This window comes from Pseudophryne corroboree, chromosome 2 (assembly GCF_028390025.1).
Source record: "Pseudophryne corroboree isolate aPseCor3 chromosome 2, aPseCor3.hap2, whole genome shotgun sequence".
Lineage (NCBI taxonomy): Eukaryota > Metazoa > Chordata > Amphibia > Anura > Myobatrachidae > Pseudophryne > Pseudophryne corroboree.
In genome coordinates this window covers 803,982,591-804,005,692 of record NC_086445.1, presented here as the reverse complement: position 1 = coordinate 804,005,692, position 23,102 = coordinate 803,982,591, and the positions used below count along the sequence as shown (strand labels likewise).

Genomic DNA, 23,102 nt, shown 5'->3' with positions numbered 1-23,102 from the left:
ACCAGTGGTTTTTCCCCCATCTGATGAATTAAATGAGGTGTGTGAAGAAGCGTGGGCTTCCCCCGATAAGAAACTGGTAATTTCTAAAAAGTTACTAATGGCGAACCCTTTCCCGCCAGAGGATAGGTCACGTTGGGAAACATCCCCTAGGGTGGATAAAGCGCTCACACGCCTGTCAAAGAAGGTGGCACTACCGTCTCCGGATACGGCCGCCCTGAAGGAGCCTGCTGATAGGAAGCAGGAGGCTATCCTGAAGTCTGTATATACACACTCAGGTATTATTTTAAGACCGGCTATTGCTTCAGCATGGATGTGCAGTGCTGCAGCTGCGTGGTCAGATTCCCTGTCGGAAAATATTGATACCCTTGACAGGGACACTGTATTGCTAACCATAGAGCATATAAAAGACGCAGTCTTATACATGAGAGATGCACAGAGGGATATTTGCCGGCTGGCATCTAAAATAAGTGCAATGTCCATTTCTGCCAGGAGAGGGTTATGGACTCGGTAGTGGACAGGGGATGCAGATTCTAAAAGGCATATGGAAGTTTTGCCTTATAAAGGTGAGGAGTTGTTTGGGGATGGTCTCTCAGACCTCGTTTCCACAGCGACAGCTGGGAAGTCAGCTTTTCTACCCCATGTTCCCTCACAGCCAAAGAAAGCACCGTATTATCAGGTACAGTCCTTTCGGCCCCAAAAAGGCAAGCGGGTTCAAGGCGCGTCCTTTCTGCCCAGAGGCAGAGGTAGAGGGAAAAAGCTGCAGCATACAGCCAGTTCCCAGGAACAAAAGTCCTCCCCCGTTTCCTCTAAGTCCACCGCATGACGCTGGGGCTCCACAGGCGGAGCCAGGTACGGCGGGGGCCCGTCTCAAGAACTTCAGCAATCAGTGGGCTCGCTCACGGGTAGATCCCTGGATTCTTCAAGTGGTATCTCAGGGGTACAAGCTGGAATTCGAGACGTCTCCCCCTCGCCATTTCCTCAAATCTGCCTTGCCAACAACTCCCTCAGACAGGGAGGCTGTGCTAGAGGCAATTCACAAGCTGTATTCCCAGCAGGTGATAGTCAAGGTGCCCCTCCTTCAACAAGGACGGGGTTACTATTCCACAATGTTTGTGGTACCGAAACCGGACGGTTCGGTGAGACCCATTTTAAATTTGAAATCCTTGAACACTTATATAAAAAAATTTAAGTTCAAGATGGAATCGCTCAGGGCGGTTATTTCAAGCCGGACGAGGGGGATTACATGGTATCACTGGACATCAGGGATGCTTACCTGCATGTCCCCATTTACCATCCTCACCAGGAGTACCTCAGATTTGTGGTACAGGATTGTCATTACCAATTCCAGACGTTGCCGTTTGGTCTGTCCACGGCACCGAGGGTATTTACCAAGGTAATGGCCGAAATGATGATACTACTCCGAAAAAAGGGAGTTTTAATTATCCCGTACTTGGACGATCTCCTGATAAAGGCGAGGTCCAGGGAGCAGTTGTTGGTCGGGGTAGCACTATCTCGGGAGGTGCTACAACAGCACGGTTGGATTCTAAATATTCCAAAGTCACAGCTGGTCCCTACGACACGTCTACTGTTCCTGGGGATGGTTCTGGACACAGAACAGAAAAAAGTGTTTCTCCCGGAGGAGAAAGCCAAGGAGCTGTAATCTCTAGTCAGAGGCCTCCTGAAACCAAAACAGGTGTCGGTGCATCACTGCACGCGAGTCCTGGGAAAAATAGTAGCTTCCTACGAAGCAATTCCATTCGGCAGGTTCCATGCAAGGACCTTTCAGTGGGACCTGTTGGACAAGTGGTCCGGATCGCATCTTCAGATGCATCGGCTGATAACCCTGTCTCCAAGGACCAGGGTGTCTCTGCTGTGGTGGCTGCAGAGTGCTCATCTTCAAGAAGGCAGCAGATTCGGCATACAGGACTGGGTCCTGGTGACCACGGATGCCAGCCTTCGAGGCTGGGGGGCAGTCACACAGGGAAGAAACTTCCAGGGACTATGGTCAAGTCAGGAGACTTCCCTACACATAAATATTCTGGAACTGAGGGCCATTTACAATGCCCTAAGTCAGGCAAGACCCCTGCTTCAAAACCAGCCGGTACTGATTCAGTCAGACAACATCACGGCAGTCGCCCATGTAAACCGACAGGGCGGCACAAGAAGCAGGATGGCGATGGCAGAAGCAACAAGGATTCTCCGATGGGTGGAAAATCACGTGTTAGCACTGTCAGCAGTGTTCATTCCGGGAGTGGACAACTGGGAAGCAGACTTCCTCAGCAGGCACGACCTCCACCCGGGAGAGTGGGGACTTCATCCAGAAGTCTTCCAGCTGATTGTAAACCGTTGGGAACGGCCACAGGTGGACATGATGGCGTCCCGCCTAAACAAAAAGCTAGAAAAATATTGCGCCAGGTCGAGAGACCCTCAGGCAATAGCTGTGGACGCTCTAGTGACACCGTGGGTGTACCAGTCGGTTTATGTGTTCCCTCCTCTTCCTCTCATACCCAAGGTACTGAGGATAATGAGAAAAAGAGGAGTAAGAACTATACTCATTGTTCCGGATTGGCCAAGAAGAGCTTGGTACCCGGAACTTCAAGAACTGATCTCAGAGGACCCATGGCCTCTGCCGCTCAGACAGGACCTGCTGCAGCAGGGGCCCTGTCTGTTCCAAGACTTACTGCGGCTGCGTTTGACGGCATGGCGGTTGAACGCCGGATCCTGAAGGAAAAGGGCATTCCGGAGGAAGTCATCCCTACGCTGATTAAAGCTAGGAAAGAAGTGACCGCAAACCATTATCACCGCATATGGCGAAAATATGTTGCGTGGTGTGAGGCCAGGAAGGCCCCAACGGAGGAATTTCAGCTGGGCCGTTTTCTGCACTTCCTACAGTCAGGGGTGACTATGGGCCTAAAATTGGGTTCCATTAAGGTCCAGATTTCGGCTCTGTCGATTTTCTTCCAGAAAGAACTGGCTTCACTGCCTGAAGTTCACACATTTGTTAAGGGAGTGCTGCATATTCAGCCCCCTTTTGTGCCTCCAGTGGCTCCTTGGGATCTCAACGTGGTGTTGTATTTCCTAAAGTCGCATTGGTTTGAGCCACTTAAAACCGTGGATTTGAAATATCTCACGTGGAAAGTGGTCATGCTGTTGGCCTTGGCTTCGGCCAGGCGTGTGTCAGAATTGGCGGCTTTGTCATGTAAAAGCCCTTATCTGATTTTCCATATGGATAGGGCAGAATTGAGGACTCGTCCCCAGTTTCTCCCTAAGGTGGTATCAGCTTTTCATTTGAACCAACCTATTGTAGTGCCTGCGGCTACTAAAGACTTGGAGGATTCCAAGTTGTTGGACGTAGTCAGGGCCCTGAAAATTTATGTTTCCAGGACAGCTAGTGTCAGGAAAACTGACTCGCTATTTATCCTGTATGCACCCAACAAGCTGGGTGCTCCTGCTTCAAAGCAGACAATTGCTCGCTGGATCTGTAGTACGATTCAGCTTGCACATTCTGCGGCTGGACTGCCGCATCCTAGATCAGTGAAAGCCCATTCCACGAGGAAGGTGGGCTCTTTTTGGGTGGCTGCCCGAGGGGTCTCGGCTTTACAACTTTGCCGAGCAGCTACTTGGTCGGGGTCAAACACATTTGCAAAATTCTACAAGTTTGATACCCTGGCTGGGGAGGACCTAGAGTTTGCTCATTCGGTGCTGCAGAGTCATCCGCACTCTCCCGCCCGTTTGGGAGCTTTGGTATAATCCCCATGGTCCTTACAGAGTCCCAGCATCCACTTAGGACGTCAGAGAAAATAAGATTTTACTCACCGGTAAATCTATTTCTCGTAGTCCGTAGTGGATGCTGGGCGCCCATCCCAAGTGCGGATTGTCTGCAATACTTGTATATAGTTATTGTTTAACTAAAGGGTTATTGTTGAGCCATCTGTTGAGAGGCTCAGTTATATTTCATACTGTTAACTGGGTATAGTATCACGAGTTATACGGTGTGATTGGTGTGGCTGGTATGAGTCTTACCCGGGATTCAAAATCCTTCCTTATTGTGTCAGCTCTTCCGGGCACAGTATCCTAACTGAGGTCTGGAGGAGGGTCATAGTGGGAGGAGCCAGTGCACACCAGGTCGTCCTAAAGCTTTCTTTAGTTGTGCCCAGTCTCCTGCGGAGCCGCTATTCCCCATGGTCCTTACGGAGTCCCAGCATCCACTACGGACTACGAGAAATAGATTTACCGGTGAGTAAGATCTTATTTTTTCATCGTTCTGGTGATCGGAGTGTGAGTGACAGGAAGTGGGTGTTTCTGGGCGGAAACTGGCCGTTTTATGGGAGTGTGTGGAAAAACGCTGGCGTTTCTGGGAAAAACGCGGGAGTGTCTGAAGAAACGGGGGAGTGTCTGGGCGAACGCTGGGTGTGTTTGTGACCTCAAACCAGGAACGAAACTGACTGAACTGATCGCAATGGCTGAGTAAGTCTGGAGCTACTCAGAAACTTCTAAGAATTTTCTATTCGCAAATCTGCTAATCTTTCGTTCGCAATTCTGCTATGCTAAAATACACTCCCAGAGGGCGGCGGCTTAGCGTGTGCAATGCTGCTAAAAGCAGCTAGCGAGCGAACAACTCGGAATGAGGGCCAATATGCGCTTTTCCTCAAAGATATACTTGTTTTACAGCACAAAGTAAATGCTGTGTATATCAAGCAGTCAATGTGTCCTTCATGTGGCTATAAAACACATAAACTGCCCTCATATGGGAATTCATTAACGTAATTAACAAAGCAATATGTTTGGGATCCAGATTTTTGGAAATAGAGACACAAAGGACCATCTGTTCCTAATTTCCTATGACAGTCTGTGTTTTTAAATGTTTATTTACCGCGTTACAATTACAGCGGTCCTCTTTTGCAGACTGGCTGTCTGAGCAGTGTAAAGTCTATTCCTCATTATGCTGTGTGCAGTACTCTATGGGGGTAATTCTGAGTTGATCGCAGCAGGATTTTTGTTAGCAGTTGGGCAAAACCATGTGCACTGCAGGGGAAGCAGATATAACATGTGCAGAGAGAGTTAGATGTGGGTGTGGTGTGTTCAATCTGCAATCTAAATTGCAGTGTAAAAATAAAGCAGCCAGTATTTACCCTGCACAGAAACAAAATAACCCACCCAAATCTAACTCTCTCTGCACATGTTATATCTGCCTCCCCTGCAGTGCACATGGTTTTGCCCAACTGCTAACAAAAATCCTGCTGCGGTCAACTCAGAATTACCCCCTATATGCAGCTAATACAGCACTGTATGCAAGAATGCCATAATTGCTGGCGTATAGTGGGGCTAATTCAGATGCGGTTGGAGTTGCTAACACTGCTGCTTTCTTGGAACCTCCATTTTGAGTGTTTGAGTCCTGTCAGTAGTGCAACAGCTAATTGCAAGGAAAGAGGGGGGCTATGCAACCAGAAACCCCCTCTAGATGTGCCAGTATACATATCTACCTACCTACCATCTTTTGGCATGCTCATCAGGTGTATTATTATTTTGCAAGTACTATGCATGTTTTGAATGGTATATAACCTCCCTCTCATTTCCCTTTCATCAGGAATGGCCTGGAAAGCAATATTCTTAGGTTTGTTGCAAAACTTATCAGCGACAACCCAATTGATAAAGAAAGAAAGTTCATTATCTCCTATTTCCTAAGTGATGACACGATAGTTGTGTTTGAACCACCACAACGAAACTCGGGTACAGTATAATTACTAAACTGTTTAAACAAACACATGTTGTTCTGCTTACTGCTGAAGATGTATAGCCTAGTAATACTCTGCATTTGTTACTTTTAGTAACTGGCTATGCCTTGATCATTATTTGATCCTAATAAAACAACTAACTTAAAGTGTAATTATTACCTAAATAATGAAAGTGATATAAGAAAATACAACAAAAAAGAATATTTGTTTCGCTCACCATAGCTGTCCTTTTTTTTTGTAGTGTTTCTTTAGTGGATGATAATGTTTGATTATAGGGAAGTGATGACCTGTGACTGTATAGGTCCCCCCGTGGTAGCTCTATTTAGGGCAGCGTTTTTCAACTGCTGTGCCGCGACACACTAGTGTGCCGCAAGCAGTTGTCAGATGTGGCTCCTCCCACCCGCCAACTGCTCTGTGGTGCTCTGCTCATCACTGCTCCGTTGCTGGGAGGGAATGCTCCGTGCTGCTCCTCACTACTTCGATGCTGGGAGGGAATTCTCCATGCTGCTCCTCACTGCTCCGATGCTGGGAGGGAATGCTCCGTGCTGATCCTCACTACTTCGATGCTGGGAGGGAACTCTCCGTGCTCCTCCTCACTGCTTCGATGCTGGGAGGGAATGCTCTATGCTGCTCCTCACTACTTCGATGCTGGGAGGGAATTCTCCGTGCTGCTCCTCACTGCTCCGATGCTGGGAGGGAATGCACCGTGCTGCTCCTCACTACTTCAATGCTGGGAGGGAATTCTCTGTGCTGCTCCTCACTGCTCCAATGCTGGGAGGGAATGCTCTGTGCTGCTCCTCACTGCTCCGATGCTGGAAGGGAATGCACCGTGCTGCTCCTCACTACGTCGATGCTGGGAGGGAATGCTCTGTGCTGCTCCTCACTGCTCCGATGCTGGGAGGGAATGCTCTGTGCTGCTCCTCACTGCTCCGATGCTGGGAGGGAATGCCATCTGCTGCTCCTCACTGCTCCGATGCTGGGAGGGAATGCACCGTGCTGCTCCTCACTATTTCGATGCTGGGAGGGAATGCTTTGTGCTGCTCCTCACTGCTCCGGTGCTGGGAGGGAATGCTCTGTGCTGCTCCTCACTGCTCCGGTGCTGGGAGGGAATGCTCTGTGCTGCTCCTCACTGCTCTGATGCTGGGAGGGAATGCTCTGTGCTGCTCCTCACTGCTCCGGTGCTGGGAGGGAATGCTCTGTGCTGCTCCTCACTGCTCTGATGCTGGGAGGGAATGTTCTGTGCTGCTCCTCACTGCTCCGGTGCTGGGAGGGAATGCTCTGTGCTGCTCCTCACTACTTCAATGCTAGGAAGGAATGCTCTGTGCTGCTCCTCACTACTCCATTGCTGAGGGGGAAAGTTGAGCTTTATACTGTGGTTGGAGCCAGTGGTTTTTGTTTTACTTATTTGATTGCTGTGGGAGGCCAATTTGTGGAATTAATGGGGGGGGGGGGGGGGGGTTACAATGTGTGGAATTACAATGTGGGGACAGTGTGTGCTATTACTATGTGGGGGAGAGTGTGTGCTATTACTATGTGGGGACAGTGTGTGCTATTACTATGTGGGGGAGAGTGTGTGCTATTACTATGTGGGGACAGTGTGTGCTATTACTATGTGGGGGACAGTGTGTGCTATTACTATGTGGGGACAGTGTGTGCTATTACTATGTGGGGGAGAGTGTGTGCTATTACTATGTGGGGACAGTGTGTGCTATTACTATGTGGGGGAGAGTGTGTACTATTACTATGTGGGGGAGAGTGTGTGCTATTACTATGTGGGGACAGTGTGTGCTATTACTATGTGGGGGAGAGTGTGTGCTATTACTATGTGGGGACAGTGTGTGCTATTACTATGTGGGGACAGTGTGTGCTATTACTATGTGGGGGAGAGTGTGTACTATTACTATGTGGGGGAGAGTGTGTGCTATTACTATGTGGGGACAGTGTGTGCTATTACTATGTGGGGACAGTGTGTGCTATTACTATGTGGGGGAGAGTGTGTGCTATTACTATGTGGGGACAGTGTGTGCTATTACTATGTGGGGGAGAGTGTGTGCTATTACTATGTGGGGACAGTGTGTGCTATTACTATGTGGGGGAGAGTGTGTGCTATTACTATGTGGGGACAGTGTGTGCTATTACTATGTGGGGGACAGTGTGTGCTATTACTGTGGGGGAAAGTGTGTGCTATTACTATGTGGGGACAGTGTGTGCTATTACTATGTGGGGGGAGAGTGTGTGCTATTACTATGTGGGGACAGTGTGTGCTATTACTATGTGGGGGAGAGTGTGTGCTATTACTATGTGGGGACAGTGTGTGCTATTACTATGTAGGGGACAGTGTGTGCTATTACTATGTAGGGGACAGTGTGTGCTATTACTGTGGGGGAAAGTGTGTGCTATTACTATGTGGGGACAGTGTGTGCTATTACTATGTGGGGGAGAGTGTGTGCTATTACTAGAGATGAGCGGGTTCGGATTTACTCGGTTCTTAACGCCAGAATTATCGCAAGTTCTTTTTTTCTGGATTTTTCTTATTGGCTAACCAAAACATGTGACGTCCGTGAGCCAATAAGGAGATTCAGGTAAATCCGAGTAAAACCGAACCCGCTCATCTCTAGCTATTACTATGTGGGGGAGAGTGTATGCTATTACTATGTGGGGACAGTGTGTGCTATTACTATGTGGGGACAGTGTGTGCTATTACTATGTGGGGACAGTGTGTGCTATTACTGTGGGGGACAGTATGTGTTATTACTGTGGGGGACAGTGTGTACTATTACTATGTAGGGGACAGTGTGTGCTCTTACTATGCGGGGACAGTGTGTGCTATTACTATGTGGGGACAGTGTGTGCTATTACTGTGGGGGACAGTATGTGTTATTACTGTGGGGGACAGTGTGTACTATTACTATGTAGGGGACAGTGTGTGCTATTACTATGTGGGGACAGTGTGTGCTATTACTATGTGGGCCCAGTGTGTGCTATTACTAGGGGGGAGCAGTGTGTGGAATTACTATGGGGGACAGTGTGTGGAATTACCGTGGGGGACAGTGTGTGGAATTACTATGTTTTATTTCTGTGGGGGCCAATGTGTTTTATTTCTGCGGGGGACAATGTGTTTTATTACAGTGGGGGTGAATGTATTTGTTTTATCACTGTAGGGTCCAATGTGTTTTATTACAGTGGGGGTGAATGTATTTGTTTTAGAGATGTGCAGCGGGCATTTTTCGGGTTTTGTGTTTTGGTTTTGGATTCGGTTCCGCGGTTGTGTTTTGGATTTGAACGCGTTTTGGCAAAACCTCCCTTTTGAATTTTTGTCGGATTCGGGTGCGTTTTGGATTTGGGTGTTTTTTTTCAAAAAAACACTCAAAAACAGCTTAAATCATAGAATTTGGGGGTAATTTTGATCCTATAGTATTATTAACCTCAATAACCATAATTTCCACTCATTTCCAGTCTATTCGGAACACCTCACACCTCACAATATTATTTTTAGTCCTAAAATTTGCACCGAGGTCGCTGGATGACTAAGCTAAGCGACCCAAGTGGGCGGCACAAACACCTGGCCCATCTAGGAGTGGCACTGCAGTGTCAAACAGGAGGGCAGATATAAAAAAAGGCCCCTAACAGCACATGATGCAAAGAAGAAAAAAAGGTTCAGCGAGGTTGCTGTAGGCCTAAGCTAAGTGACACAACCACCTGGCCCATCTAGTAGTGTCACGCAGTGGCTGAATGTCAAGAGTGGGCCGCAATTGTTTGGTCCACTGACAGCATCTCCAGCACGCTCCAGTCACTTTAAAAAAAATCTGCAATTGGTGGACTTATACGGCAGTACCCCAGGACTAATACAGCAGTACACCTGGACTCTTACGGCAGTGTCACACAGGATGGCACTTTTCAAAAACTAGGCCCCAAACAGCACCTCATGCAAAGATGTAGAAGAGGTGCAATGAGGTAGCTGTATGACTAAGCCAAGCGACACAAACAATTCCAACTGGAATTATATGTCCAAATCACTGAAATTAAATGGCAAGATCACTGTAATTAATAATTATAAATTACTGGAATTAATTGACAAAATCACTGGAATTATACGTCCAAATCACTGTAATTAAATGGCAAGATCTCTGTAATTAATAATTATAAATCACTGGAATTAATTGGTAAGATCAATGTAATTAATAATTATAAATCACTGGAATTAATTGGCAAAATCTCGCTATCGCCTGCCTAGTGAAGTGGAATCTAGATGGGATTTGGTACCGGGGACACAATAACTTCATCAATTGTCTAAATCCCACTGCACTAATGGCAGATAACGGGCGCACATCTAACAGCGCACTAATTATACTGAGCACTGATTATACTGAGCGCTGATTTTACTGAGCATTGATTATACTGAGCAGTGATTATACTGAGCACTGATGAAACTACGGAGAACTGACACTGAGCAGCACGATGCAGCACAAGACACTGTACTAGTATTAGTGAGCAGCACAAAAGCCCTCTGGAATTGTCACCCCCCAGATACCACTGTGACTGGAATGATGATGACCTATGCACAGTGACAGGACACTAACACAGCACCCTACAGCAGCATGATTCAGCACAAGACACTGGACTATGGGGGTCATTCCGAGTTGTTCGCTCGTTGCCGATTTTCGCTATACTGCGATTAGTCGCTTACTGTGCATGCGCAAGGTTCGCAGAGCGCATGCGCTTAGTTATTTTACACAAAAGATAGGTATTTTACTCACGGCATAACAAAGCTTTCTCATCGCTGTGCTGATCGTAGTGTGATTGACAGGAAGTGGGTGTTTCTGGGCAGAAACTGGACGTTTTATGGGAGTGTGTGGAAAAACGCAGGCGTTCAAGTTGCAAAACGCAGGAGTGGCTGGAGAAACGGGGGAGTGGTTGGGCAAACGCTGGGTGTGTTTGTGACGTCAAATCAGGAACGAAAAGGACTGAGCTGGTCGCAATGGCTGAGTAAGTCTGGAGCTACTTAGAAACTGCTAAGAATTTTCTATTCGCAATTCTGCTAATCTTTCGTTCGCAATTCTGCTATGCTAAGATACACTCCCAGAGGGCGGCGGCTTAGCGTGTGCAATGCTGCTAAAAGCATCTAGCGAGCTAACAACTCTGAATCACCCCCTCTTAGTAATGTACTGTAGTATACTGAGCGCCACAATGCAGCCCAAGACAATGAGCAGTGATACTGAGCACTGATGAGGATACTAGAACTGACACTGAGCAGCAAGATGCAGCATTGGACTATTGTACTGTAGTATACTGGTCACCACAATGCAGCACAAGACAATGAGTAGTGATACTGAGCACTGATGAGGATACTAGAACTGACACTGAGCAGCAAGATGCAGCACTGGACTATTGTGCTGTAGTATACTGGTCACCACAATGCAGCACAAGACAATGAGCAGTGATACTGAGCACTGATGAAGATACTAGAACTGACACTGAGCAGCAAGATGCAGCACTGGACTATTGTACTGTAGAATACTGGTCACCACAATGCAGCACAAGACAATGAGCAGTGATACTGAGCACTGATGAGGATACTAGAACTGACACTGAGCAGCAAGATGCAGCACTGGACTATTGTACTGTAGTATACTGGTCACCACAATGCAGCACAAGACAATGAGCAGTGATACTGAGCACTGATGAGGATACTAGAACTGACACTGAGCAGCAAGATGCAGCACTGGACTAGTGTACTGTAGAATACTGGTCACCACAATGTAGCACAAGACAATGAGCAGTGATACTGAGCACTGATGAGGATACTAGAACTGACACTGAGCAGAAAGATGCAGCACTGGACTATTGTACTGTAGTATACTGGTCACCACAATGCAGCACAAGACAATGAGCAGTGATACTGAGCACTGATGAGGATACTAGAACTGACACTGAGCAGCAAGATGCAGCACTGGACTAGTGTACTGTAGTATACTGGTCACCACAATGCAGCACAAGACAATGAGCAGTGATACTGAGCACTGATGAGGATACTAGAACTGACACTGAGCAGCAAGATGCAGCACTGGACTATTGTACTGTAGTGTACTGGTCACCACAATGCAGCACTGATACTGAGCACTGATATTGAGCTGATATTGAGCTTTCCACTGAGAGAACGTAGCCACGTCCTCTCCGCTCTCTCTACAATGCACGGGTGAAAATGGTGCGCGGCTCTTTTTATGGAATCCGAATCTCGCGAGAATCCGACAGCGGGATGATGATGTTTTGCCTCGTTCGGGTTTTCTGAGTCAGGCGGGAAGAACCGAGTCTGTCTCGGACCCGTGTAAACAACGTGGAGTTCGGGGGGGTTCGGTTCTCGGAGAACCGAACCCGCTCATCTCTAATTTGTTTTATCACTGTAGGGTCCAATGTGTTTTATTACAGTGGGGGTGAATGTATTTGTTTTATCACTGCGGAGGCCAATATGTTTTATTACAGTGGGGGGCCAAAATGTTTTATTACTGTTGATATTTGTTATATGTTTATATTATATTTCCTTAAAAATTTTTTTTACATGTCTTGTCAGTTTTAAAATGATGTTTACTGTGCCACAACTTTAAAAAGGTTGAAAATCACCCATTTAGGGGATGGTATCGGGATCCCAAGGCTTGCGATGCCAGCAGTCAGAATACCGACAGCAGCATCCTGACACTCAGGATCCCGACACCTACTAGGTAACTATGCTACCCCTAATCCCTAACCTCCCTAACTCTAACCCTTCTTACCCGCAGCCTGACCCTAACTCTCTCCGGAGCTGCCTAACCCCCCCTCTCCGCAGTCTAACCCTAACCCTCCCTGGCAGAGCCGGCCCTAACCAATATGATGCCCTAGGCAAGATTTTGACTGGTGCCCCCTAGCACCACCACTTGTTCTGCTTCTGACCCCGCACCCCTTTCCCAGCACCACCACCCCTCACACATAGCAGTCCTTATTGTGGTGTTCCTACCCCCTATATTTTAAATAGAAACAGTGCGCACATTCAGCTCACAGCCTAAAAAGGGGCGTGTTCTTGCTGGGAAGGGGCATGGCCACACAATAGTACCCCCAATTAAAATTACGCCACACAGTACTGCAGCTTTATTCATATTTTATCATGCAATAGTTTCCCTTATTCACGTTGCATCACACAGTAGTACCACTTTACCTTATAAACATTACTCCTCACAGTAGTGCCCCTTATTTATATTACACCACACCATATTGCTCTTTATTCACATTATACCACACAATAGTGCCCTTTCTATACGTAACACCACACAGTAGAGCACCTTTATACACATAATGCCACACATTAGTAATGCCCTTACACACATAATGACACACATAATGCCCCTTACACATATGCCAAACACTATTGCACAACAAAACTACCCACACACAGCACTCACACGACCGCTAACACTGTGACCTCTGCATATGCTTGGATATAGATGTGTTCTCATATATCTTGCCTCAATATGTCATGAAGCAGGAGATGGCAACTCTGCTAACGTTGGGCACCTTTTTTTGATGAAAATGCATCTAATTTGCATTGCAGTTTGGCTAAGATGCACAACCAGCTTCTGCTGATTAAAATGATATGCAGCATGCCTATATACTGTGTGCGACTGTGGCTGTATCTGCATACGAAATGCTACACACAGAATATAGGCATGCCGCATATCATTTTAATCAGCAGAAGCTGCTGGTGCCCCTAGGCATACCAAATGCCCTAGGCATTTTCCTAGTTTGCCTATGCCTAGGGCCGGCTCTGCTCCCTGGTGGTGCCTAACCCAAATCCTCCCTCCCCGCATCGTCACCATAAACCCCTCCCCCTCCGTAGCATAAACCTAAACTCGTCCCCAACTTACCTTTCTGCAGTCCCAGCAGTCCTACATTCAGGATCATGGCGTTGGGGTTCCCATGGCTGGCATTGTGATCCCTGGTGGTTATTCCGAGTTGTTCGCTCGTTGCCGTTTTTCGCAACGCAGCGATTAGGTGGAAAATGCGCATGCGCATGGTACGCAGCGCGCATGCGCTAAGTATTTTAACATCAAACGAAGCCAGTTTACACAGGTCTGAGCGACGCTTTTCAGTTGCTGTGCTGATCGGTGAGTGATTGACAGGAAAGAGGCGTTTCTGGGAGGTAACTGGCCGTTTTCAGGGAGTGTGCTAAAAAACGCAGGCTTGCTAGGTAAAAACGCAGGAGTGGCTGGAGAAATGGGGGAGTGGCTGGCCGAACGCAGGGCGTGTTTGTGACGTCAAACCAGGAACTAAATGGACTGAGGTGATCGCAGTCTAGGAGTAGGTCTGGAGCTACTCAGAAACTGCAACAAATTATTTAGTAGCAGTTCTGCTAATCTTTCGTTCGCTATTCTGCTAAGCTAAGATACACTTCCAGAGGGCGGCGGCCTAGCATTTGCAATGCTGCTAAAAGCAGCTAGCGAGCGAACAACTCGGAATGAGGGCCCATGTCTGTGTCCCGGCGTAGGTATTCCGTGCAGTGTCAGTATTACAACTACCAGGATCCCAAATGTCGGGATCCTGACCGGATCCTCTATTTAGGTGTGTTAAAACTTACTGCAGTTGAAGTCAATTATGAGCATAGGCGTACATAGGAGACGATGATACTGCAGCATCAGGGGTGGATTGAGAACGAAAAGTGTCCCTGAAAGAAATTGTAAGAGTGGCCTCACATGTCCAGCACCATAGGTGTAGCATAGCATACTGTGTAGCCATGGCAATAACAACCCCCTAGCCCAGAGATATGGCAAAGTGTGTGCAATGTCCAGCATCAAGGGGGAAGTTACAAGTCAAAAAATAAAAATATTAGGAGAACATGATATCATAGACCATTAGGATTAGGGAGACAATATAATTTTTTCTTATAACACCTACCATATGCCAATCACCATTCCCTCAATCCTACATGTCAGCCAAGCACAAACACTAGATCATCCACAAACAGTTGCTTTTACTGTACACCAGGCATTCCCAACCTTGGTCCTCAAGGCACACTAACCATCCAGGTGCTAGTGATATCCATGCTTGAGCACAGGTGACTTAATTAGTACCTCAGTTATTTTGATTTAACCATCTGTGCTGAAGCCATGATATCATTAAAACCTGCACTGTTCGTGTGCTTTGAGGACTGAGGTTGGCAATTCCTGCTGTAGACAATACACAGAGATGGAATAACAGAATTAATTGGAACAATGCAGTGTGTGAGTGTAATGAGTACCGGTGGCTGTCTGTTATGTAGGGGGCAGGGCAGCATGTCAACAAACAAAACAAGTCTCCCAGTCAGAGCCGGCCTTAGCTATAGGCAGGCTAGGCATTTGCCTAGAGCATCCAAGCATGTCTAGGGGCATCCAAGCATGTCCCTGCAGTATCTCATGACGGGAGGGACAGTCAGCAAACTAACTGTTACTTTCCAAATGTATTCAATCAGTACTTGTGTACACTGCTGTTTACGTTTGTCAAATAGAATGCACACTGTCCCTTAAAGTTCCTCATACTGGGAGGGCCAGTCTGCAAACTAATTGTTACTTTCCAAATATATTCAATCAGTACTTGTATACACTGCTGTTTACATTTGTCAAATAGAATGCACACTGTCCCTTAAAGTTCGTTAAACTCCCTCTGACATGCTTGAATGCCCCTGACTTGTGAGAGACAGCAGAAGCCTGGTAACTGCAATTCCTGGACATGTGACATTTTCACTGACTATATAAGGTTATTACTGGATGGCTCCTTTTGATACCACATGTGTATATTTGAAGACTGCTTCACATAAATCTGACATCACCTATACTGCTTGTGCACATGGGGGAGGGGAACCCTGCCATCCTGTGTGTGTCCCTTATCCCTATGCAAACCCCAGGTGTCTGCAGGGACATAACATGGGCAGTGTTCTCCCCACACTTAATTTCTCAGTCAGTCCATGCCGTAAAATTCCCCTGCCATGCAGTACTGTAACGTGGTCAGGAAGTTGCGTTGTGCTATTTCTATATGAAACATCAGTGCAGCGTGACTTTTGGACACGTCAGACTGGAGGGCACAGTATAAAAATAAAGGGTATGCAGTTGCCGGGAGTAACAGACACCAGCAAACACACTGAACAGTGAAGAGAATGGGCAGTTGCTACATGTTTGATACTGGTCTTTTTGTATAACCAGCAAGTGTGGCCGTATCTGGACATTGCTGCTATCTGTTTCCAATGAGCAAGCGAAAATAAAGGGTGAGGCTTTCAAAGGATGGCATACCCTTTGAGGTCACATCCCTTGTACTGGTGCCTCTTTAACGTGTACAAGCGCAAGTGCGCACCTACCCATCCTGCCACCCCCATCTCACAAAACGTAGTCATAAGTTTTATTTAAAAAAAAAAAGCTACTAGCATTACTAATGTGGGGTATATGTGTCAGGTGCATTATTGTGTGGAATTATGTGTATTATGGGCATTACTTCTGTGGGGCATAAGTGTAAGGTGCATTACTGTGAGGAATTATGTGTATTATGGGCATTACTAATGTGGGGCATATGTGTAAGGTGCATTACTGTGTGGCATTATGTGTATTATGGGCATTACTAATGTGGGGCATAAGTGTAAGGTGCATTACTGTGAGGAATTATGTGTATTACTGTGTGGCATTATGCAGGGTTGAACTGGCCCACAGGATAACCACCCGGTGGGCCCCTCTACGCGAGTGTCGGTGGGTCAGATGCAGAACTAGCGGCTGTGCAAGGGGGCACCAGACAACTTTTTGACTAGGGCATTAAATTGGCTAGGGCTGGCTCTACTCCCAGACACATTGGCCCACTGGTGCTATTCCCCTGTGGGTCCTATGGTTGAACTGCCCCTGTGCAGCATACATACCCCTCACAGAACCTGCTGGGTTATGGAGTAGCCCAACAACACCCTTCTGAGACAGACTACTCATCTGGGCCTCCCAGGTGACTACTCTCTTACCAGGAGAGAGAGAGAGAGAGAGAGAGAGAGAGAGAGAGAGAGAGAGAGAGAGAGAGAGTGAGTGTGTGTGTGTGTGTGTGTGTGTGTGTGTGTGTGTGTGTGTGTGTGTGTGTGTGTGTGTGTGGCGTGGGGGGTGAGCGGGGGGATTGGCAGTCCGTGACCAGGAGGATGAGACTGTTGTCTTTGAATAAGAAACAATATATTCATCCAAAATTGTGCCCCAAATCACAGATACAGTAGTGCTGGCAGCCAACATGAGCCCAAATGTATTAAGCCTTAACAAGAGATAAAGCTGAGACGCATAAGGAATGATAAATGGCCAGCTTCCTAACTGCCATGTCCCAGGCTGTGTTTGAAAAATGACAGTTAGGAGCTGATTGGCTGGTCATTAATCACTCCTTATGCATCTCAACTTGATCTTTTGTTAAGGCTTAATACATTTGGGCCATAGGGGGTCATTCCGGGTTGATCGCACGGTAGCAGTTTTTTTGCAGCCGTGCGATCAGATAGTCGCCGCCTATTGGGGAGTGTATTTTAGCATAGCAAGTGTGCGATCGCTTGTGCAGAGGAGCTGTGCAAAAAGTTTTTGTGCAGTTTCTGAGTAGTTCTGAACTTACTCAGCCACTGCGATAATTTCAGCCTGTCAGGTCCCAGAACTGACGTCAGACACCCGCCCTGCTAACGCCTGGACACGCCTGCGTTTTCCACGGCACTCCCAGAAAACGGTCAGTTGCCACCCAGAAACGCCTTCTTGCTGTCAATCACCTTGTGATCGCCGCTGCGATCGCTTTATTCGTAAGGTCCCACGCTGGCCGGCGTTTCCCGTCACCGGGCAGCGGCACACCTGTGCATTGCGGTCACGGCGCATGCGCAGTTCAGACCCCTATCGCACTGCTGTGAAAAACTGCAGCTTGCAATCGGGTCGGAATGACCCCCATTGGTCCACTATTTACACGTGCACCTGGCCACCTGTAAATAGTACAACTTTTCCTGCCTGCATGTGTTTATAATTCTGCAAACACATCTTTACTGTACTACATTGTCCCGCCAATCCAGGCTGAAGTAGGCATAAGTGTCAGAATCATGCAAATCTACATGACTGCATATGTGTGTGCTTGCTACGCTGCACATGCACAGAGAGAATACATGCAAGATACTATGCCAAATGACATAGTGCTCACTCAACATTAGACCCATAATGTTTTTTAAATATTTAATTGGTATTTTGCATCTAAAGTCCAATTGTAATTTCACCAGTTGTCTGAAAGACCGACAGGGGAATCCAAACAGCCAGAATCCCGACTGATCAAGCAAAGTATTTTCATCCTACTGTATCTCTACCCTAACCCACCCCAAATCACATGTACATAAGTATTCACTGCCTTTGCCATGAAGCTCAAAATTGAGCTCAGGCGCATCCTGATTCCACTGATAACTCTTGAGATGTTCCTACAGCTTAATTGGAGTCCACCTGTGGTAAATTCAGTTGATTGGACATGATTTGGGAAAGGCACACACCAGTCTATGGGAGTAATTTCAAGTTGATCGCAGCAGGATTTTTGATAGCAATTGGGAAAAACCATGTGCACTGCAGGGGGGGCAGATATAACATGTGCAGAAAGAGTTAGATTTGGGTGTTTTTTTTTTATTTCTGTGCAGGGTAAATACTGGCTGCTTTATTTTTACACTGCAAATTAGATTTCAGATTGAACACACCCCACCCAAATCTAACTCTCTCTGCACATGTTATATCTGCCTCCCCTGCAGTGCACATGGTTTTGCCCAATTGCTAACAAAAATCCTGCTGCGATCAACTTGGAATTACCCCCTTTATAAGGTCCCACACTTGGCAGTGCATGTCTGAGCACAAACCAAGCATGAAGTCAAAGGAATTGTCTCAAGGTACACATCTGTGGAAGGGTACAGAAAAATATCTGCTGCTTTGAAGGTCCCAATGAGCACAGTGGCCTCCATCATCCGTAAATGGAAAAAAATCGGAATCACCTAGAGCTGTCTGGCTGTCTAAACTGGGCAATCAGGAAGAAGAGCCATAGTCAGGGAGGTGACCAAGAACCCGATGGTCACTCTGTCAGAGCTACAGCATTCCTCTGTGGAGGGAGGAGAATCTTCAAGAAGGACAACCATCTCTGCAACAATCCATCAATCAGGCCTGTATGGTAGAGTGGCCAGACGAAAGCCACTTCTTAGTGAAAAGCACATGGCAGCCTGCCTGGAGTTTGGCAAAATGCACCTGAAGGATTCTCAGACCATGAGAAACAAAATGTTAAAACTTACTGCAGTTGAAGTCAATTATGAGCATAGGCGTACAGAGGAGACGATGGTACTGCAGCATCAGGGGTGGACTGAGAACGAAAAGTGGCCCTGGAAGAAATTGTAAGAGTGGCATCACATGTCCAGCACCAGTGGTGTAGCATAGCATACAGTGTAGCTATGGCAATAACAACCCCCTACCCCAGAGATATGGCAAAGTGTGTGCAATGTCCAGCATCAAGGGGGAAGTTACAAGTCAACAAATAAAAATATTAGGAGAATATGATATCATAGACCATTAGGATTAGGGAGACGATATAATTATTTAGAAAAATATATATATTTCTCTTACGTCCTAGAGGATGCTGGGGACTCCGTAAGGACTATGGGGAATAGACGGGCTCCGCAGGAGACATGGGCACTAAAAAGAACTTTAGATATGGGTGTGCACTGGCTCCTCCCTCTATGCCCCTCCTCCAGACCTCAGTTTGTTACTGTGCCCAGAGGAGACTGGGTGCATTACAGGGAGTTCTCCTGAGTTTCTCTGAAAGAAAGAATTTTGTTAGGTTTTTTATTTTCAGGGAGCACTGCTGGCAACAGACTCCCTGCATCGAGGGACTGAGGGGAGAGAAGCAGACCTACTTAAATGCTAGGCTCTGCTTCTTAGGCTACTGGACACCATTAGCTCCAGAGGGAGTCGGAACGCAGGTCTCTCCTAGCAGTTCGTCCCGGAACCGCGCCGCCATCCTCCTCACAGAGCCGGAAGATAGAAGCCGGGTGAGTATAAGAAGATAGAACACTTCAGAGGAGGCAGAAGACTTCGGATCTTCACTGAGGTAAAGCGCAGCGGTAACGCTGCGCGCCATTGCTCCCACATAACACACACGGAAGGCACGGTAAGGGTGCAAGGCGCAGGGGGGGGGGGGGGGGGGGCGCCCTGGGCAGCAATTTAAACCTCTGATCTGGCAAAAACAGTACATATATGGGCTCTGCACTGTATATTTTAGATCCCCCGCCAGTTTTTAAACGGAATCAAGCGGGACCGAAGCCCGCCGCTGAGGGGGCGGAGCTTGATCCTCAGCGCCATTTTATCCACAGCACACGCTGAGAAGCTGGCTCCCCGGTCTCTCCCCTGCTGAACATAGTGACAGAGGGTTTTAAAGAAGGGGGGGGGCACATAATTTGTCGCAGTGATATATTTATGTGAAATAAAAGCGCTATCTGGGTATATTTTTGTCCAGGGTCATTGGCGCTGGGTGTGTGCTGGCATACTCTCTCTCTCTGTCTCTCCAAAGGGCCTGGTGGGGGAACTGTCTCCAGTTAGAGAATTCCCTGAGTGTGTGGGGTGTCGGTACGCGTGTGGAGGCATGTCTGAAGCAGAAGGCTCTTCTAGGGAGGAGGTGGAGCAAATGAGTGTGGTGTCTCCGTCAACAACGCCGACACCTGACTGGTTGGATATGTGGAATGTTTTAAATGCAAATGTGAATTTATTACACAAAAGGTTGGACAAAGCAGAGTCCAGGGAATGTGCAGGGAGTAAAGCCCTGCCTTTCAATATGTCGCAGGGACCTTCGGGGTCTCAAAAGCGCCCACTATCCCAAGTAGTAGACACTTATACCGACACGGATTCTGACTCCAGTGTCGACTACGATGATGCAAAGTTGCAGCCAAAATTGGCTAAAAGTATTCATTATATGATTATTGCAATAAAGGATGTGTTGCATATCACAGATGACCCCTCTGTCCCCGACACGAGGGTGCGCATGTATAAGGAAAAGAAACCTGAGGTAACCTTTCCCCCATCTCATGAGCTGAACGAGTTATTTGAAAAGGCTTGGGAATCTCCAGACAAAAAACTGCAGATTCCCAAAAGGATTCTCATGGCGTATCCTTTACCGGCTAAGGACAGGATATGGTGGGAATCCTCCCCAAGGGTGGACAAAGTGTTGACACGCTTATCCAAAAAGGTAGCGCTGCCATCCCAAGATACGGCAGCCCTCAAGGATCCTGCTGATCGCAGGCAGGAGACTACCTTGAAATCAATTTACACACATTCTGGTACCTTACTCAGACCGGCGATAGCGTCGGCTTGGGTTTGTAGCGCTGTAGCAGCGTGGACAGATACCTTATCTGCTGATATAGATACGCTGGATAAGGAAACCATTTTATTGACCCTGGGTCATATTAAAGATGCCGTCCTCTATATGAGAGATGCTCAGAGAGACATTGGCCTACTGGGTTCCAGAGCCAACGCTATGGCGATTTCTGCTAGACGAGCCCTATGGACCCGACAATGGATGGGTGATGCCGACTCGAAGAGGCATATGGAGGTTTTACCTTACAAGGGTGAGGAATTGTTTGGGGAAGGTCTCTCGGACCTAGTCTCCACAGCTACGGCAGGTAAATCAGCTTTTTTTGCCTTATGTTTCCTCACAGCCTAAGAAAACGCCACATTATCAGATGCAGTCCTTTCGGTCGTATAAACCCAAGAGAGTACGGGGATCGTCCTTTCTTGCCAGAGGTAAGGGCAAGGGGAAAAAGCTGCCAACCATAGCTAGTTCCCAGGAGCAGAAGTCCTCCCCGGCCTCTACAAAATCCACTGCATGATGCTGGGGCTCCGCTGAGGGAGTCCGCCCCAATGGGGGCACGTCTTCGACTTTTCAGCCACATCTGGGTTCACTCACAGGTGGATCCCTGGGCAATAGAAATTGTTTCCCAGGGTTACAAGCTGGAATTCGAACAGGTGCCTCCTCGCCGGTTTTTCAAATTGTCCCTACCAGCTTCTCCCCCGGAGAGGGAGATAGTTTTAAATGCAATTCAAAAATTGTGTCTTCAACAAGTGGTGGTCAAAGTTCCCCTGCTTCAGCAGGGGATGGGGTATTACTCAACCCTGTTTGTACAGATGGAGCCATCTTCATCTTGGCCTTTAATAGGATTAACTGAGCCAGGGCAGTTGGACTTCATCCCCCGCTGTAATGACTTAATCCCCTGATGTATTGTTCTCTCTGTATTGTATTGCAGCTGAGAACAATAGATGAAGGGCTTATGCAAATAAATCTTGGTGTGTCTAGGCGCAGCAGAGAAGCCAAGATGAGCATGGCTCCATCTGTAGTCCCGAAACCGGACGGTTCGGTCAGACCCATTTAAAATTTAAAATCCTTAAACCTATACTTAAAAAGGTTCAAGTTCAAGATGGAATCGCTCAGAACGGTCATCGCCAGCCTGGAAGGGGGGGATTATATGGTGTCCCTGGACATAAAGGATGCATACCTTCATGTTCCCATATATCCACCTCATCAGGCGTACCTGAGATTTGCGGTACAGGATTGTCATTACCAATTTCAGACGTTGCCGTTTGGGCTTTCCACGACCCCGAGGAATTTCACCAAGGTAATGGCGGAAATGATGGTGCTCCTGCGCAAGCAGGGTGTCACAATTATCCCGTACTTGGACGATCTCCTAATAAAAGCGAGATCACGAGAGCAGTTGCTGAACAGAGTATCACTTTCCCTGAAGGTGTTGCAACAGCACGGCTGCATTCTCAATATCCCGAAGTCACAGTTGGTTCCAACGACTCGTTTGCCTTTCTTGGGCATGATTCTGGATACGGACCAGAAAAGGGTTTATCTTCCGATAGAAAAGGCCCAAGAACTCATGAATTTGGTCAGGGACCTATTGCAGCCAAAAAGGGTGTCAGTGCATCACTGCACTCGAGTTCTGGGAAAGATGGTGGCGTCTTACGAGGCCATTCCTTTCGGCAGGTTCCATGCGAGGACTTTCCAATGGGACCTTCTGGACAAGTGGTCCGGGTCACATCTACAGATTCATCAGATGATCACCCTGTCCCCCAGGGCCAGGGTATCTCTCCTGTGGTGGCTGCAGAGTGCTCACCTTCTAGAGGGTCGCAGGTTCAGCATTCAGGACTGGGTTCTGGTAACCACGGACGCGAGCCTCCGAGGTTGGGGAGCAGTCACACAGGGAAGAAACTTCCATGGTCTCTGGTCAAGCCAGGAGGCTTGTCTTCACATCAACGTCCTGGAGTTGAGGGCCATATACAACGCCCGTCAAGCGGAGAATTTGCTTCGCGACCTACCGGTTCTGATTCA

The 23,102-nt window shown here is 47.5% G+C and overlaps 1 protein-coding gene across 2 annotated transcripts in view; it reads left to right on the top strand.

Moving 5' to 3' along the window:
- The window catches only part of EFHC2 (EF-hand domain containing 2), a 232,677-nt gene that overhangs the window by 154,022 nt on the left and 55,553 nt on the right, over positions 1-23,102 (top strand). For both annotated transcript variants that reach the window (XM_063955627.1, XM_063955628.1), the window contains one exon: positions 5,588-5,730. In XM_063955627.1, coding sequence (XP_063811697.1) covers positions 5,588-5,730 — 143 coding nt within the window. The remainder of the gene's footprint in view (positions 1-5,587; positions 5,731-23,102) is intronic.